General features: G+C 32.9%; 1 protein-coding gene and 1 non-coding gene across 2 annotated transcripts; one reads left to right on the top strand and one right to left on the bottom strand.

Moving 5' to 3' along the window:
- Positions 1-4592: 4592 nt before the first annotated feature.
- On the bottom strand, positions 4593-4673 carry TRNAL-AAG (transfer RNA leucine (anticodon AAG)). The gene has a single exon. It is a non-coding gene; the product is annotated as a tRNA-Leu (tRNA).
- Positions 4674-14919: 10246 nt separating this feature from the next.
- Positions 14920-15637, top strand: LOC126692055 (putative phytosulfokines 6). The gene is made up of 3 exons (XM_050387475.1): positions 14920-15084; positions 15168-15241; positions 15380-15637. The coding sequence occupies exons 1-3, from the start codon at positions 14994-14996 to the stop codon at positions 15485-15487; spliced, it is 273 nt and encodes a 90-aa protein (XP_050243432.1). The 5' UTR covers positions 14920-14993; the 3' UTR covers positions 15488-15637.
- Positions 15638-17389: the final 1752 nt, after the last annotated feature.

Genomic DNA, 17389 nt, shown 5'->3' with positions numbered 1-17389 from the left:
CCTATTGGTGCATGCCTGTCATTCTAAACTCTCTGTTTTTCTTTTCCTCTCATTACTACTTCTTAGTTTTCATTTTCTTTTCTTTTACTTCCTTTCCTTCTCAATGCTTACTTCTGGGTTATGTTTTTTCCTAGAAATTCCTATTACTGTGATTTTTCAAATCCCCTTCTCAGTGCACAATAAGGGGTCCTTTATAGAGCCTGTCGTGACTGGTATTTACTGTTTTAGCCCTTAACTGCCTTTGTCTGGTGTGAATGTCCTTGCCAACCACTTATTGGTCATCAGTGGTTCAGACACCACCACTTACCCGTGCTAGCTATGCCACCCTCCTCTACCAGACAAAGAAGACTATTTTGTTTGTTTACTTGCTATGACTTTTCTACCCATTACAGTGTGTGTGCTCTCTCTCTCTCTCTCTATCCCTCATGGCATGCACCTGGTGGTTCCAACTCATCCTTACTTCTTTTGGGTGGCATGTCATTCTAATAGGACATTTCCCCCAAAAGAGCCTGAGCAAGAACCCCAGAATAGATTTTTTCCCTCTCCCCACCGCCAAACCATGCCCTCTAAACCATGACCCACCACTTCCTATATTGGCTGGGTACAGACTAGTGGTTCTTGGGTCTTGCGCATGCTTCACTTTCTTCGCCTGCTGCTCATGCATTTGTCGTGATCTGGGGATTGGTTTGTACGTTCTATCGTGCGCTTTTGGCTTCTTATGGCGTGGGTTGTTTTCCGATCTGCCATTCTTTATGACTTGCTTCTTTTAGGGGTTGGGCCTTGTTGGATCATGGGCCTTCCTTCCCCCGGCCTGCTCTGTGTTCACTTCGTGGCCTTGTTAGCATTTTCCTACCGTATCACTCTGTTATTCCTGCTGTAATATTGTTTGACTCAATCCTGCTGGGCCTCTTTGGGTCTGCTGTTTATTTCCTTCCCAGTGATTCAGTGTGTTCGCTAGGCCTTTTCTTACATTGTTTGCGGGCTCCTGTGTCCCATTTTCCTCTTGGGCATCCTTGGCCCATTTGCTTTCCTTAGGCTTCCTCGGCCCTTTTCCAGTCCTGCTTTCCCATAGGCCTTTACTAACTCTCGTGAGCTTCCCTGACCCAATTACTTTATACCTCATCCTTAAGGTTGATGGGTCTTCCATTAGCCCCCTTACTTTCTTTACTTGCATTACTTTGGACCTGTTGTGGCCCCTTCTCGCTTTTCTACATACTGCCTATGGGTTTGCTTCTTTTCTCTTTTCGGGCCCATTCAAGCCTGTTTGCTTCCTCAGGACCCACTTTATGAGCCCATGAGCCATTCATTCCTACCACTTGGGCTTAATGGTTTTTTCTCGCTTACTAACTTTGGTTTGCTCGTGTTGCTGGGCCTTTTCTCTTACTGGGCTTGTCAAAAATGAGCCTCAACAACCCTCAACGGGATGCCCACGCTAGTCAGAGACCCATGAACCCACGCCGGTCAGAGACCCACGCCGATGCCCACGCCAATCAAATCCATAACCCACACAACCACTATCGAGACGTAAAGGGAGGAAGAGACGTCGAGTAGAGAGAGAGAGAAAGAGCAAAGAAATGGTTGGAGGCTCTCAAAGCAAGAATGAGAGACAGAAGAAAGACAAGGAAATGAGAAAGAAAAAAATAATAAGAAAAGAAAGCGGGCCCCACTGAATAAAAAATAATATAAGTTTTACAATTGGTGAACAGTGCGATCTCAAATTTGAGATTGCACTGTTCATCAATGCCAAATATTATGGCATTTACAACTCTTGATGGAAGTGGTTTTTTAAAATTTGGTGTGTCAAATGCCAAATATTTGGCATTTGACACACTTGATGGGAATGCTCTAAATTTCTATGGGAATCGATTACCCAAAAAAATCTCTGGGAACAAAATAATAATAATTATAATAATAAAATATTATTTTCATTCCTAAATATTACATGAATTTATTTTTTTCATTTCTAACCTTTAATAAATATTAATTTCTAATTTTAAAAGTACATTTTTCATCCCTAAACTATTATACAAAAAAAATAAAAAATAAAACTCTATTTTGGTTATAAAGTTTTCGTCCTTGTTGAAACTATTCCTTTAAAATGTCTACGGATGACAAATCAATTTTTTTAAACTTTAGGGACAAAAACAATATTTTATCCCTAAGAAAAAGATACATCGGTAATGAAAACTATATTGTATTAGCGAGATATTATTGTGTTTTTTTTATAGCAAAAAGGGGGAAAATTGCATGAAAACTATTCTCTAAATATTATTATCGCATTTATTAGGTTTTTTCAAGAGAGAAGTTTTTGGGTGATATATATTAGTATACCAAGGGATAAGATCTTAGGAAAATTTGTATTGACACTATATGACATATAAGGATAACACATAATTCAAAAGTTTAGGTATATGAGTTTGGATCTAAGTATATGATATTAACTCCTCAACTCCTTTACATTTTTTTCTTCATGAGAAATTTTCTACTCACACATGTATATCCAACAAAAAAAAAACATTCAAAACAGTTTTTGTCCAAGTGATGCTAGAGTCAACAATTCCAACAAATCTGGTTAAATGATAATAGCATAATTAAAAGGTTCATTTTATTTATTTCTAATTCGACTTTATTTGAATTGCAATTTCTTAAGGGCTTTGATGGATTTGACAAATAAATTTCATTTATGAGGTTTGATACAATTCAAGCCAAGTGAGATTTGTCATATGTTAGCTTAAATTTTCATTCCTTCATTAAATGCATGCATTGTTAGGCATGATTTTTGTTTCATATCCATGGAAAATTCTTAGGTACTCCCGGAACACGAAGAAAATGTGCTTTCTCTCATATTCATGATGGATCCCACCATAAATTTAATGAGTGGACCCCACCATGAATGTAAAAGAAAGGAGTACCATTCACTGTGTTCCAAGAGTACCTAAGAATTACTCCATACCTATATTTTGCTTCATTTGTTTCATTGTAGAATATTTTAGGAAAAACATTTTTAACATTTTATTGTGTTTGTATCATTATAAAATTTAGTTAAAATTTCAAATTCTTTCTGTTGACCATAAAATCTTTTGTAAAATATTGTAAAACGTTTTATCTAAAAAAATTTTAGTAAATTTTTTTATAGAAACACATAATGGCTCCTTTCACCCCTCATTTAGTGGCTAGGTCACTAGCAGTCCGATAGTTTGACACTCGGACCCAACTATTTGGCAGCCTAATATACATTTAAGTCAATACGAAACATGGATTATTGTTATGCATTGAATAATGTACCTATGAGGTAAATACTGACCAATACAATTAGAGAAAAACAAAATTCAAAACATTGGCTTTGATACTCCAAAATTATCTTATGCATCATATATATGCATCATGCTCTCCCACAGTGTGTGAGTACTGAGGATACACACACTATGAGAAGAATGATGCATGAGATATCTTCTCCTACTTAGAGGATATAATTGCATCCAATCTTTTACCAAGTAGTTCCAGTACACACTTAACCTGAGTCACCTGACAATAAAATGATACTGTTAGACGACATGCAGAACAGGCCAGTTCATTTCAAGCAACAAAGCTGATAACCCTGACGACAAGTCGTTCTGTAAAGGAAGCCCACAACGTCCTGTCGTTCATGAAAGTGTTCAATACTGCTTCGAAAGACCACATATCATTCATCTTACTTCAGTAGCAAATACTGCAAGTCGTGTCTCTGGGCATCAGGCTTGTTGTTACAGATTGTATTCAGTTAAGCTCAGTTGATTTAGTATTCTGTTTAAAGAGCTATTATGATTGTCACAACTAATTTGAGAGTTAGTACAAGATTAGAGTTGTAAATAAACACATATAGCCTAATCAGATATGCAACAGATCATTCTCAATCTGATTTCTCTCTCTCTCTGTCTCTGATTTTGACTCCTTCACTGTGTATATTCCATTCTTGAACCTTAAATCGCATTGGGCGGTGTGAATTCAAGAAAATATCAATGGAAACATGGGCCACTACAGTGTTTTTCCCCAAGCTTGGCCCATTATCAACAAGTGACAAACACATTAAGAAATTCTTGTCCAACCGACAACAGTTAGGTCCCGGTCGAGACATTGATGGAAGAGTTGAAAGCAATACATTCCACTATGAAACAACTTAAAAGATTGAAACCGTATGACCAAAACTCTAAAGGAAAAGGAAAATATATATATATTATTGGAGTATTGCCAGTGTCATGTCACATTAAATACTTGTAAACCGACTCTTGTCCTTCAAAGATATGACTTTTTGAAGCTTTTTTTGGCCTCTAGCTATATGTCGCAATTAATTTCCAGGACTACCTCTTATTCAGTGTTTGAGGTTGAACTTTTCTCATTCTAGAATTGACTAGAAGCCTGTGTGTATGATTAACTCCTCCATTATACTATATATGTTCCAGCTACAAAAAAATTTTGAGCCTCACACTTGTACTTTGTTTATCATGTTGTCTCCAATAGTATCCAAAAAAGACTGTGAAGTGTGAACTGATTTTGAATGAAAAACAGATCTCTCTCTTTCCATTGTACTAAAAAATAAAAAAAATAAAAATTTCTGTTGAGAGTGGGATTTGAACCCACGCCCTTTCGGACCAGAACCTTAATCTGGCGCCTTAGACCAACTCGGCCATCTCAACCTTATGCTGGAAACCTCAAATGTTATATGTTATATGAAATTTCCGTACGTCCTTTAACAAGATTAGAATTTTAGCTCTTTACGAAGGGTATCTAAAGATTGCTTAAGTGGGAGAGGACCTGATGATAAGTTTATTCCTCCATCAGCAAGGTATCTAAAATAAGAACTTTAGCTTTTCTTCAGGAATGGTATTTAGATTATAATTTTATCTATTCTGAAATGGTATCTGAGTAACAGTTCCAAACACAAATCAATCCAAGTCATAGACCACTTTTTCCTAGAAAATGTGTATCCAATGGTATATGTTCTCGTGTCACAATAAAGGCAATATTAAATAAGAAATTAAGAACTAGCAAGTCAATGATTTTATCTCATAATGAACTTTTTTCAAATTGATTATTCAAAAAATTATATTTCAGTTGATGTAAGATACGTTCCCAAGGCTTTCTTCTATTTTCAATGACATGTAATCTGAAAACATACACGTTCCCTAATTTCATTGTTAAACCTATTCTAATCAAGCTTTATTTGAATTAAGAAGCAAGATCCTAGATAACAAGAATCACATCTTTTTGAAGTGGTAAAGCTGGGGATTAGCACTTTAATGATCTTTAAATTCGTAACCAATGCAATGCATCCTATGTATACCTTTTGATTTTCCTAAAACTTCAATCCAACTTTCAAACCTAAAAAAAGGAAACAGTCGACATTCGAGTCTACCATTGTCAAACCTCCACCATGGGATCATATCATAATGGGGAAAGTTAATTGATGCCCTAAGGATATTGGTTTGGGAAAATTACACTTTATTACCTTAAACTATACTTCATATTATACTTAGCACTCTAAACTTTTTGAATGTACGTTTCGCACTTTAAACTATAACCCTTCTTACACTTTGCATCTCGACATTAAATTTGCTATTAACTAAAACTGAAATTCAAAGTTTAGGAAGCAAAGTGTAATCAGGAGTATGGTTTAAGATGGTAAAATAGAATTTATCTTTTGTTTTTAAAGGATTGAGAAAATGGGTAATTAAGATTTTTCATATGGTACCATATTTTTCCGTCCAAATTAACAGCAAACTTGATGTCAAATTGCAAAGTTTAACAAAGATCATAGTTCAAGGTACAAAATATGCATTTGAAAATTTTAGGATGCAAAGTGTAATAAGATGTATAATTTAGGATAGTAAAGTACAATTTTTTTTATTTGTTTAAGATACATTTTTAAAAGCTTTTTTATGCAAAAAGAAAAAAAAAATTTGACAACTTTTTATATTTCTTATAAAAATTATGTTAAAACTTTCTTAAATTGTTGATTAACCATTGCCCTAAAATCTTCCATTTAAAATTTTTCATTAAAAGCACTCTATCGTAATAAATAACATCTAGATTTCAGAGCTATAATGACCTCATGATATCACCACCTATATCGTCATGCTGTCCCACTTATTATGAAATGATCTTAAAACGGTTTTCTATTATTTTATAAACCTAACACCTTTAAATTGCACTTCTCAATAGTCTCAACCACATATTAGTATGCATGTAAGACATTGTACCTACTGTAAAACTTTTGACATGGTTGGTATGATATTTTACGCGATATTTAAAATTAGATCAATTATTAGTAGAATCCAAAGTGATTTTCAAAAGCACCTGTATATGATTGATTTTTACCATTTTTTTTTAAATTACATCATTTCTAATGATTCATTGATAAAATTGATTTCATGAAACTTCATTCATTGATAAAATTTGTGGTTAATTTTGAGATTGTGATTCTGGTTGCCAAGGAATAAATGCATTCAACACTTTATTGTGTGAAACATGCCGTGAATGCTTTCCTTTCTTTACTAGAAGGTGGATTATCACTTATACATATAGTTTTTTTTTTTTTTTTTTTTCAAACCTAACAGGATAAGAATGTGATGTCTGAGGTGGTGGAAAGATAGCTATTGATGCACGTCTATTCCAAATGAAAAGGGTCCTCTTATTCATACGGGGAAAAAGATGTTTTGAAAAAACATGATGCAAATCTGTCTGCTTTCTCAAAAGTTCATGTCTAAACTATTAATTACAGCAATTTGAGGCAAAAGTTTGACCCCAATCCCTATGGTAGGGAAAGGTAACTATAGCTTGCTTATTTTTTTAAGAGGTAATGATCCAAAAACTCATGAGGCATTCAATCCACATCCTTTTTTTTTTGTAGGTTCTTAATTCGTTCTCTCAATCACTGCAATCCATTCTAGGATTTATCGGTGACAAATTTGATGGGAAAAAAATGTTGAAAGATAAAGGGTAGGGAAAGTTTGTTATTTAACTAATTGGTAACCCGCATAATGCACAATAAAAAGTATATAATATGATTTTTTTTAGGGGTCTAACTATGAAATTTGATCATCTCATTATAATAATTATTAATAGGCATTTATTAATTTTATATAGGAAACTATATACTTATTCTAGCATTAGTAATTTAGTATATGGAATTCTATATTCTGACTTGTACATAGTTTCGTGTCTCTTCTATATTTTTCTGGCTATCTCATGTGTTTTCCATGGAGTAGTCTTTTTTATTGATATCTTATCTTACCTATAAAAAAAAAAATTCAATATTCTACAAGGACAAAGTTTAGTTACAAAATTAGTTGTAACCTTAGGTAATAACTTTACTCAATATCTTTTTATTGGAAGTGAATATTGACAAATCCACCATTGTACTAAATCTTTTAATAATATCCTTCATGCTTGCAAAAATTTTACAAAATTAAAGATCAATTGTTATGTCATCAATAAATTGTTTAAATTATAAGTTTTGGTATTTAAAATTTTGTATAAAATATAAACTTATAGATCATATAGTAAATAATATTCAATAGACACAAAATTTGACATGTGAACGTAAAAAAACATACAAATTTGATGTGCCAAGATTTTAATGAGACTTAAATATAGAATGTAATTTAAATTCCATATATATATATATATATATGAGGTCAATAGTTGATGTAGTATAATATTATGAGGTCAACAAAAAATTAAACTACTTCAATCTTAAAGATTTGGGCAGTGCGCAAAAAAAAAAATCTTTACGTGAAATTAAAGTACAAAACATATGTGGTTGTGTTTCATATTTGGCCTGAATTTCTTTTATATGCATACAATCAGAGTTTAAATATGGGATACTTTGTGCAATAAAATAGAATGTTAACGAATGTCCTAAAGGTATTGGTTTAGAAATCATTTTCAGAAATATTTTATTTGAAATTGATAAAGCAATTAATTTTTCTAATAGCTTTTTATATTTCTCATAAAAGTGGGGTTAAAAATTTCCTAATTTAATTTATTAACAATTGTCCTAAGAACACTTATTAACATGACCCATAAAAAAATACTGGAACTTCTTTTTTTGTTAACGTATAATCTCTCATTTCGTACACAATAATTAATTACAAGGAGAAATCCTTTGGATGGTTCCGAGTTGTTGATTAAAATAACAATTTAAAATAGTAAAAATTGTCTATTATTGAAAAAAATACAAAAAAAGAAAGAGAAGGTTGAAAGAAACTTCACATATAATTATCCAGTCATGCACATGTAACAAGCATAAAGCAAAGAAGAATGAGAAGTGGGTTGTATTCATCAAGTGTTCTCCTTTTCCCTTTCATTACAAAAGCTCCACTCAGCACCAAAATATCAAACCCCCATTATGGAGCTATTCCCACCTCCCAGCGCTTGAGGAATGTAAGTAAAGCGTTCAACCAATATAATATATATATATATATATATATATATATATATATATAAGATCTTATAGCTGGGATCACTTGCAGACAGATCTCTTGAGATATGTCCAAATTACTCCGAAGACCTCAGTCCTCACTTCCATCTGTTGTAATGGGTCACAGAAGTGAGTATGTGTCACCCTCATTGAAAGGAAATTTAGAACCCAAATTTATACAAGTAATACTACAGTTACAAACTATTTTACAATATTTTTACAAAATGTTGATATGGCCAATATCTTATTAGTTTTCATCTGAACCCACCATTAATATCATTTTTTCATTACCAATAATCACTCACCACATCAGCAGTTTGTAAAATATTTTGTAAAATAATTTGTATCTTTAGCATTATTCAATTTATATTATGGGGCACCGGTGGCTATCAAAATTAAGTCCAATCATCCCGTCAATTAAGTTTTAAACAATCATGACAATTTAAACATACATCAACCCACCACGCATCCTTGGCGTGATAATCACTCTATAAGTATAAAGTTCTTGTGAGGTGGGGGAGGAAAAATCGGGGTTCAAGTCTCTAGGAAGGAGTTTTACACACATATACACTTAAATTAGGCTATAATAGAATTTCTATCTTGTATTTTTTTTATAAAAAATAAATAAATAAATATAAATACATAGTCACCAATTGGAAAGAATTTAAACAAAATAAATAGGAGATACGATATGTGGTGACAAAGTGAAAAACTCAATGAAAACTTTTCCAAGAGAAGAACCACTGCAAGGTAACTTACCCCAAACAAGCAATTCACTACAATAAGAGAAGTCTACAATCAAGTATAAAAGTTACTCTATCCAGTAGATGGACTTATTGCAAAAACCTTCTATATCTTCAAAACCTATGAACTCTTCAAGTATACAGTCCCTCCATGGATGATGCACTAGCGCATCATGATCGGGCACTCCAATAACCCTTTTAAAGATTTGATGGATTGTAGTAACGATTGGGCGCTTGTAATTTCAACTTGATCACACAATGACTTCAAATCTATCTTGACTAACCTCTCTTTGAACTCACAGGTTATATGGAAATAGGCTTGGATGATGTTTCTCTCTAGGGTTCATAGAAAAGTGCATCTCCAGCCATATGAAGTCGAGTGATAACAGAGCTTTTTATACTTGATGCAGGTAGGGCACAAAATTTTGAGTTAACACTTAACAGCCGACTTCAATAATCAATGGCACATCAGCCCTATTTCTAGATTGAGTGGTAGTCGAGTTTCGATCGACAAAAAAGCAGTCAAGCCTTGCTTTCTTGCTAACTTGAGCTATTTCTTAAAAAAACTGTCTTGAACGTGGTATAACTTGAATGAACTCATTACAAACATGTTTGACCATTACAATGTCACAACATTTACCAATCTAAAACCTAACACTTGTAATCATTTTAAATTCATTTTAGATTAAAATTTATCTATTTTTGTTAATATCTTATTTCCTTTCCCTTTTCTTCTTCAGCCCTGTAACACAAATTTCCCATCTCAGGGCCGCATAACAACCTTCCTAGCTCCAACTTCGAAACAACTAGGGTTGAGCACAAAGTCATGCGAGGAAGGAAGAAACCCATTGTTGATTGCTAAGAAATGACCACTCCATCATCTAAAATTCCACTTGTGGTAGATGTGTGTGTCAACATTGGCTATGATCTACATAGAAAGAGTAGCGATGGATAATGGCAGTAATGGATTTGGTTGGAATGAGCGGCAAAAGGTAGTGACAATTATGGATCTAACCGAAACAAGTGACAAGAGGCAACGACACTCATGGATTTGGTCAAATCGAGTCAACAAAAAAAGTAAACAAATTCATCAACTGAAGAAGTTATTATTACTTATAATTTTTTTTTTCATTTGATAATTATAATTTGAAGGAGGAGTTTGAATCTTGGAGATTTCTATAAAATAAAAATAAAAAGTGCAATTCAGCTTCAAAGCTCTTAGTTATTATATTACTAACAAATTGATTGTTTTTCTTCTCTCTTTTTTATTTTTTTCCATTTTATTAGTGGAAAATGTAACTCAAGAGCGGTGTTATACTGTGCAAAGTTGTAATTTTCAATTATGTTTTGTTTTTTTTTTTTAATTCCATGTCAAATTTGATTGTATTTAGTCAATCATTTCTTTTATGTTTGTGGGATTTAATGCAAGGTGGTCGATACAGTATTGTCCCCGCTGGTACGGCCAGTATTTACTGTTCTGATACGTGCACAGGTACCGAAATGCGGCTATTTCGTACTAATTTAAATACCGACTGTACCAGCCGTGTACCAATCGTACCAGCCAATTTCGATTATACCAGCCAATACCAAAAAAAAAAAAAAAAAAAACCTTTTTTTTTTTTTTAGTTTTGTAATTTTCAAATTTTTGTAAAGGTAGAATGATAACTTATTTGTATTATTTGTTTTCTTAATATGCAATGAACAATTAAGGTTTCTATGTTTTATATTATTTTTTTCTGTATTGTTTTATGGTAAACTTTTATTATTATTATTATTATTGTAAATATAAAAAATAGCGGTAAACCCAAAACGGTACACTTGTATTGATCGGTACCAAAATATATCATTCCACTAGCTAAACCAGTACAAGATTGACTCCCTTGATTTAATGTAAGGGTTGAGTGTGAGCGTTTAGTGAAGAATTGTGAAGAACAAAGAACTTCACGACTAGCTCGCAAGTGGACAACCCGCGAAATGCCACGTAAAAAGCACATGCTGGAAGCTAAAAAGTCAAGTGCTAGAAGGCATCTCGCAACTCATCTCGCAACTAGGCCAACTTGCGAGATGACTAATGAGATGCACTGACAGGCTATTTTAATGTGCTTTTCTAATTTCTTTACCCACACTATAAAAGCTCACATTACCCACAAAATTGTAAGGAGATTTTCAAAGAGAAAACCCTAGAAATAATACACTTGAGAGTTAAAGATTGTAAACCCACAATCATTTACACATTTCTCTTAGTTTTCCTCTACTCTTTCCTCTCTGATTACAAATCCTTGAGAGGTTTTTAGCCCAAACACATACCTCACCCAATTTGAGTGTTAAGAATTGTTTTGGTGCATGTGGGAAGCATTGGAAGAAGTCATTCTATGGTGCTATGGTGGATGCCATTTGGAGTTAATTATGGGATTCGGATAACTAGTGAAGACATGACTCGGTGAAGTCCATTGGGAGCTAGAACTTAGAGGGTTCAAGTACAGTGGGTAGATTAGGCTTGGAGGGTCTTTTTGATATCCTTGTACTCCAACTTTATTCACTAGTGGATCATTTCAGCTTGGAGGGCCGCAGAGAGGTTTTTCGTTGAATACTTTGATTTCCTCTTCGATAACACGTCTTGATGTTATCTTGTGTTTGCATATCTCTTCCCTTACTCTTTGTGATTTACATTTATTATTTATTATATATGCTTATGCACTATAAAGTAGTTCTGGTTTATTGCGTTTCATTTACTCTTACTCCGTACTTAGTTAAGTAGAGTAAAAACAATTTAGCCGTAAATTTAAAATTAAGAATCTAAATAAGTTATTGTGTTTTGCACTATTGAGCTTTCATACTAGATGAGTTGATATTACATATATTCATCCTCTTACATAGGATGAACCATCCACCCCATATAAGAGGATGAATACATGTATAAGATACCTAATAAATTTTCTCCGACTATGCTGAAAGTGGACGCTTAGGAGCTGTTTAGATTTTGGTGTTTTCATCACCCATCACTCTATTTTCATCACTCATCACTAAAAAATAGTGAATCCCACGGAGCAATTGCTTGTTTGGATGTGTTTTTAAATTTTGTTTTCATCCCTCAATTCTCACCAAAGTGAGTAATGAGTTATGAAAATTGAAAACAAGTTTATGGTATTTTCAGATACTTGAGTTATGAGTTACATGGGAATTTAATAATTAAATGGAATCTATGAAATCCAATACTTTGTGTTTTCACATCAAACACCAAAAGCTTTTTCACTTCTCTTTCTTTTTCACATTTTCTCCTCCTCCTTTATTTCCACCCGTTGCAGGTTCAGATCTGGATTCTTTTTTTTTTTTTCTTCTTCTTCTTCTTCCTTTCTTCACATCAATTGCTTCTTTTTTCATCCTTTTTTTTCCTTCCTTTCTTCACATCTGGTTTTAGTCGTTCTCAAGCACAAAGCCTTCTTCTCATCAATGGAAAAAATAGTTGTTGTCTAAAGTGATAAAGTTTGATGGCTATCAAACACTAAAAGCTACAAGGAACAAAGAAGAAGACACACTGACTGACAGAGAGAAAGTGTCGATTATTTTATTTATTAAAAAAAATGATTAAAGAAGAAGGCATACCCACAAAGGACAATGTTAGCAAGGTCAGAGGGTGGGTCCCACGTTTTTTAGTTTTTAAAGTGTTTGATATAATTCAATAATTTACTTTTGTGATAAAGTAAAAAGAACAATACGCATATTTAAGAATAAGCAATAACACAAATAGATGTGAAAGGTAAATACAATTAATAAATACTGAATATATATAAATAGAAATATGCAAATAATTAAAGACTCACATACTAAATGCGTGAAAGGATAAACAATTGAGATCAAGTCTTGTGTTTGACACAATTTCCTTAAAGCAGATTTTGCTCCTCACACAATCACTGTGGTGCTTTAAGACTCACGGACGTCTGCCTCTCAGGATAAAATAATATATAACACGAAAACGAAGCATACAAGATCGTGCTCTGCGAACTACTTAATGCCTATTTCTCTCTCTTTGATACCAAATGAATGAACAAAAAATTTCTCACTTTGAGAGTTTTTTTTTTTTTTGAAAAGTTGTTTTTATGAATGAGGGATTATGAAAACTTATACGTTACTGAATAGACACTCTGTTTTAGTAATAACTGCTGTGCACAGACTAACTGACTCAATAATTAAAATAATAAAATATTATTAGTAACTGGATAAGCTAGCCTAGTCCACACCTGCCTAAAACCCAACCCAATATCTAGCCCAAACTCATATTCTCTATCATTTTCAATGTGGGACTCAAAAATTTTCACCACTTATAACAATATTTTCAAGTGAATATAGAAAACATCGATTTCTTATTCACTTCATACTATCTTTCCAACATAAAGTTGAAAACAAAACTGAATTTTAGGAGCCAAAACAGGTTTTGGAGATAATTGAAAATTATTGAGTGATAGAAAATGAGTTATAAAGTGATGAATGATCATATTTAAGTGATAAGTGAGGAGTGGTCTTTTTTTTTACATCCAAATGGTCCTTAACTTGTCATTTCAAGATCCTTTCAGTCATAGAAAGTCTTGCGGGGTTCACTGTCATGTGTAGACTTGCGTGAGCAATGAGAATAGATATGTAAGTATGAGAATCCAGTAGTGGGGACAGCGATCTTGTAAGACAGCGTTATGTCTATACAACGGAATTTACATAGCTTTGAAACTTTTACAACTAAAGATTATACTCATCGTTTCTCAAAAAAAAAAAAAAAAAAAAGATTACTGTTATGAAAAGCTTTAATTAAAAAGTAAAAACTATTTCATTATCTTAAGGTAAAATTCTATATTTCTAACAATCGTGGAAGGAAAACAAATCAGTGGCTGCAACTGGCAATTAGAATAGAAAATCAGTGGTAGACACTTGCGGAACTCGTGGAAAGTATGAGAGGAGCAAACTAAAATACGGAAATGGGAAACAGCTGTTGGCCATGGCAGTCCACAGGTTGACTTGGAAAGTAAACATGTCCCACCGTATTCTCTTTCGTTTTCCTAGTAGAAAATTAATGGGGTGGCAAAACTAGAAAATAAGGGATGGTGCGTAAAGCTTCTTTCTTTCCCAAGTTCACATTCTTCTTTTGTATTTTGTTTTTTTGCATTCATTGGATTTGGACCGCTATGACAAATTGACAATGACAAGCGCACATATGCACATACCTCATGCCTCTTCGTTGATCTCTCTTGGACTTGTATACCACGGTATAAGCCATGAAGTGATATGATGATGATCTTTATTAACAAATGAGTATAAGGCGAAAAATTTTAACACTGTTAAACTTTTTAATTTTGTCGTAATTCTTGCACAATTCTGATGTAAAAAATGGTGAATAGTAAAGAAAATCTAACACCATAATATGATGATGCTTTTTATTACAAAATAGTATAACATAAGAAAATCTAGTACCATCAACTATTTTTTGTCGTAATTTTGTCACGTTTCTAACATAGCAAATTGTAAATATAAAAGAAAAAAAAAATAATGGATTGATATATTTACTGGCTGTTACATTGAAAAGTTGTGACAAAAAAAATTGTAATCGGAAGAATTCTTAGGGCATGAAAGGGATAGGACCACCAACTGTTATGTAAAGTTGTTTCACTTGTTTGTAACTTTGTAACTGCCATGCTTGGGTCGTCCACGTGACATAATTGCAGCATACGTTTTTCATCTTATTTATAGCCCAAGCATACTACCCTTCCTTACACCTACACAAAAACACTTGGTGAAAGTGTGAAACAATGAAGCCACAAAATGTTCAAGTCTCTGTCATCTTTCTTTTTCTTTTTTGCTCTTTCTTAGCATCTGCTCGTCTCCTACCACCAAAACAAGGTAGCTAAAGCTTCTTTTCTTACTTAATTTTCCTCTCTATAAGTTATATGTACATCTTTTGATTGTTATTTTTGGCTTAATAGGTTATGAGGAGGTGAAAGCTAATGGGATATCTCATGCTGCTGGGTCACTCACAGACTTGAAAGATATTTCCGATGTAAAATTACTTTATCCTTCTCTCTCTCTCTCTCTCTCTCTCTCTCTAAAAATATCTTCTAATTTTTAGGCTTTGAAAAATATAGTCTTAGTTTGGCTGGTTGATTTTTTGTTTATTGGCTTGTGTGCTTGCCTACAGCTGATGGGGTTAGAGAAGTGTGGTGACAATGATGAAGAATGTTTGCAGAGAAGGATGATTGCTGAGGCTCACTTGGATTACATCTATACCCAGCACCATAAGCCTTAGATATATATATATATATATATAAATAATATATATGTGTAATAATTTAGCTCCATCAAAGAAGTTGAGTTTTGATAAGAATTCCCATGTAATCCCGTGTAACTATTACATCTTATAGTAATTACTATATAGAACAAACTAAGTTTGTGTCGAGTTCTGTGTTTTTTTAAATGTTTATGTAACAAATAGCTTGATTTGGAGAAAATTGTATTTATAGACAGACTTAATCTTCCGCAACTTCAAAAGATATTTAACCAGTTACTACCAAAATAAAATGTTTTGCTTCCTATAGCGAGAGAGTGTGTGAAAGAAAAGAAAGACAGAGACAGAGCTCTTGACTCTGGTTGGAGTGGAGGAAAGGGAAAGACCTGGTCTTGTGATACAGTGATAAAAAATTGACATGCGCAGATTTTTATATCGAAGATCGAGATTACATCATGTTGGTAGCAAATACCAAAAAAGTGTCTAGAGACAAAAACATTGATACATTGATGACTAAAACATACTTTAACTCAATTTTCCAATACCTACTTCATAGACCCAGTCAATTTTCTACACTTGGCTCAAGACCTCGTTCCTCTATAATTTGTAGTGTGTATTAGTATTACATTCTATCATCATTATAATTCTTAGTTTATCCAAAAAAAAATTCATCATTATAATTCTTTAAGGTCTTTACTAACGTATGACCCTACAAATTATGATATAATGATCTAATTATTCTAGGAGAATGATCTCGCTAAAGTTGACTGGGTCTATAAAGTAGGTGTGACAAATTGGAAGAACACATATAGATAACTATTTGGAGCCGTTTTAGTATGTGATTTTAAGCTTATTTTTCGGTTTTTAAATAATATTTTAATATTTTTACACAATTTTTTATTCATATATATTTTTTAAAAATACAAATAATATTATCAAACTGTTTTTTTTTTTTTCCAAGTTAAGAAGTATTTGATTTTGATAGATAAATTCCCCTACGGAAACCCTATTGATCACGTGATTCTCTCAACCTTGACCCACTGATGTGTTACAATTATTGGGCTCTCATTCCTAAGCCTACAGAAATACATCACCCCAAGAGTGAGAAATCAATTTCAGCTTTCATTTTCGTTTCGAAATTACCAATGCTACACAGTTAAGACTGTCCCCCATTAAAGAATCTTATCGTGCTGTCCCAAAAGTAAGGAAAAATAGGAAAATGTTATATCACAACTCGTAGTCGGCCGAAAATTCCACCACTCAAAACTTATCATGTCCTATCAAAAAAAAAAAAAAAAAAACTTATCATGTGTATAAGTAATGGCAAAAATGGTAAGCTTAGCATTACTCAAAAATATAATTAAAAAATTCCCCTTTACATGCATCCAACGGTGTAATGACTATGATCGCTACAAATTTGCAAATGGATTTGCACAAAAAAAAAACCTAACATTATAAGGGCCCACCAGATCAAAAATAGCCAAAGCCTTGGTCTCACAAAAAATCGTTTGGGCAAAATCAATAACAGTAAAGTGTTTCCAATGGAGATAGTCCATATTTTCTTACATATGATGACATAATAATACGGGTTCAAGTAGAGAGATTAAATGTAAAATATAATTTAAGCTCAATTAATCAAATATATAAGAAAAGAACGACAGTGTATAATTTTGAAACCTCAAAAGCTAAGCGGCAAATCCATAAGAAATCATCGGTTTTATTTATAAATAAAATACATATAAAATCCAAATAGTGATTGATTTTATAATATTTTGATACATGATATAGCAAAACTATAATTGATCTCAGAATATTTTGATACATGATATGGCAAACTATAAGGTTATTACGATCAGTGCGTCTTGGGTTACAAATTATAGTATAGCCATAACAAAGGCCAAACTCGCCTACACCCCAACTCCT

This window comes from Quercus robur, chromosome 7 (assembly GCF_932294415.1).
Source record: "Quercus robur chromosome 7, dhQueRobu3.1, whole genome shotgun sequence".
NCBI lineage: Eukaryota > Viridiplantae > Streptophyta > Magnoliopsida > Fagales > Fagaceae > Quercus > Quercus robur.
Note: the sequence above shows the minus strand (reverse complement) of the source record. Positions and strands in the feature narration are given on the sequence as shown.

Excerpts from the sequence above, each read along its gene's own strand:
- LOC126692055 (XM_050387475.1), top strand. The coding sequence starts at position 14,994 with ATGAAGCCACAAAATGTTCAAGTCTCTGTCATCTTTCTTTTTCTTTTT. Across the intron at positions 15,085-15,167 it reads TCTCCTACCACCAAAACAAG|GTTATGAGGAGGTGAAAGCT; the intron begins GTAGCTAAAGCT and ends TTGGCTTAATAG. Across the intron at positions 15,242-15,379 it reads ACTTGAAAGATATTTCCGAT|CTGATGGGGTTAGAGAAGTG; the intron begins GTAAAATTACTT and ends GCTTGCCTACAG.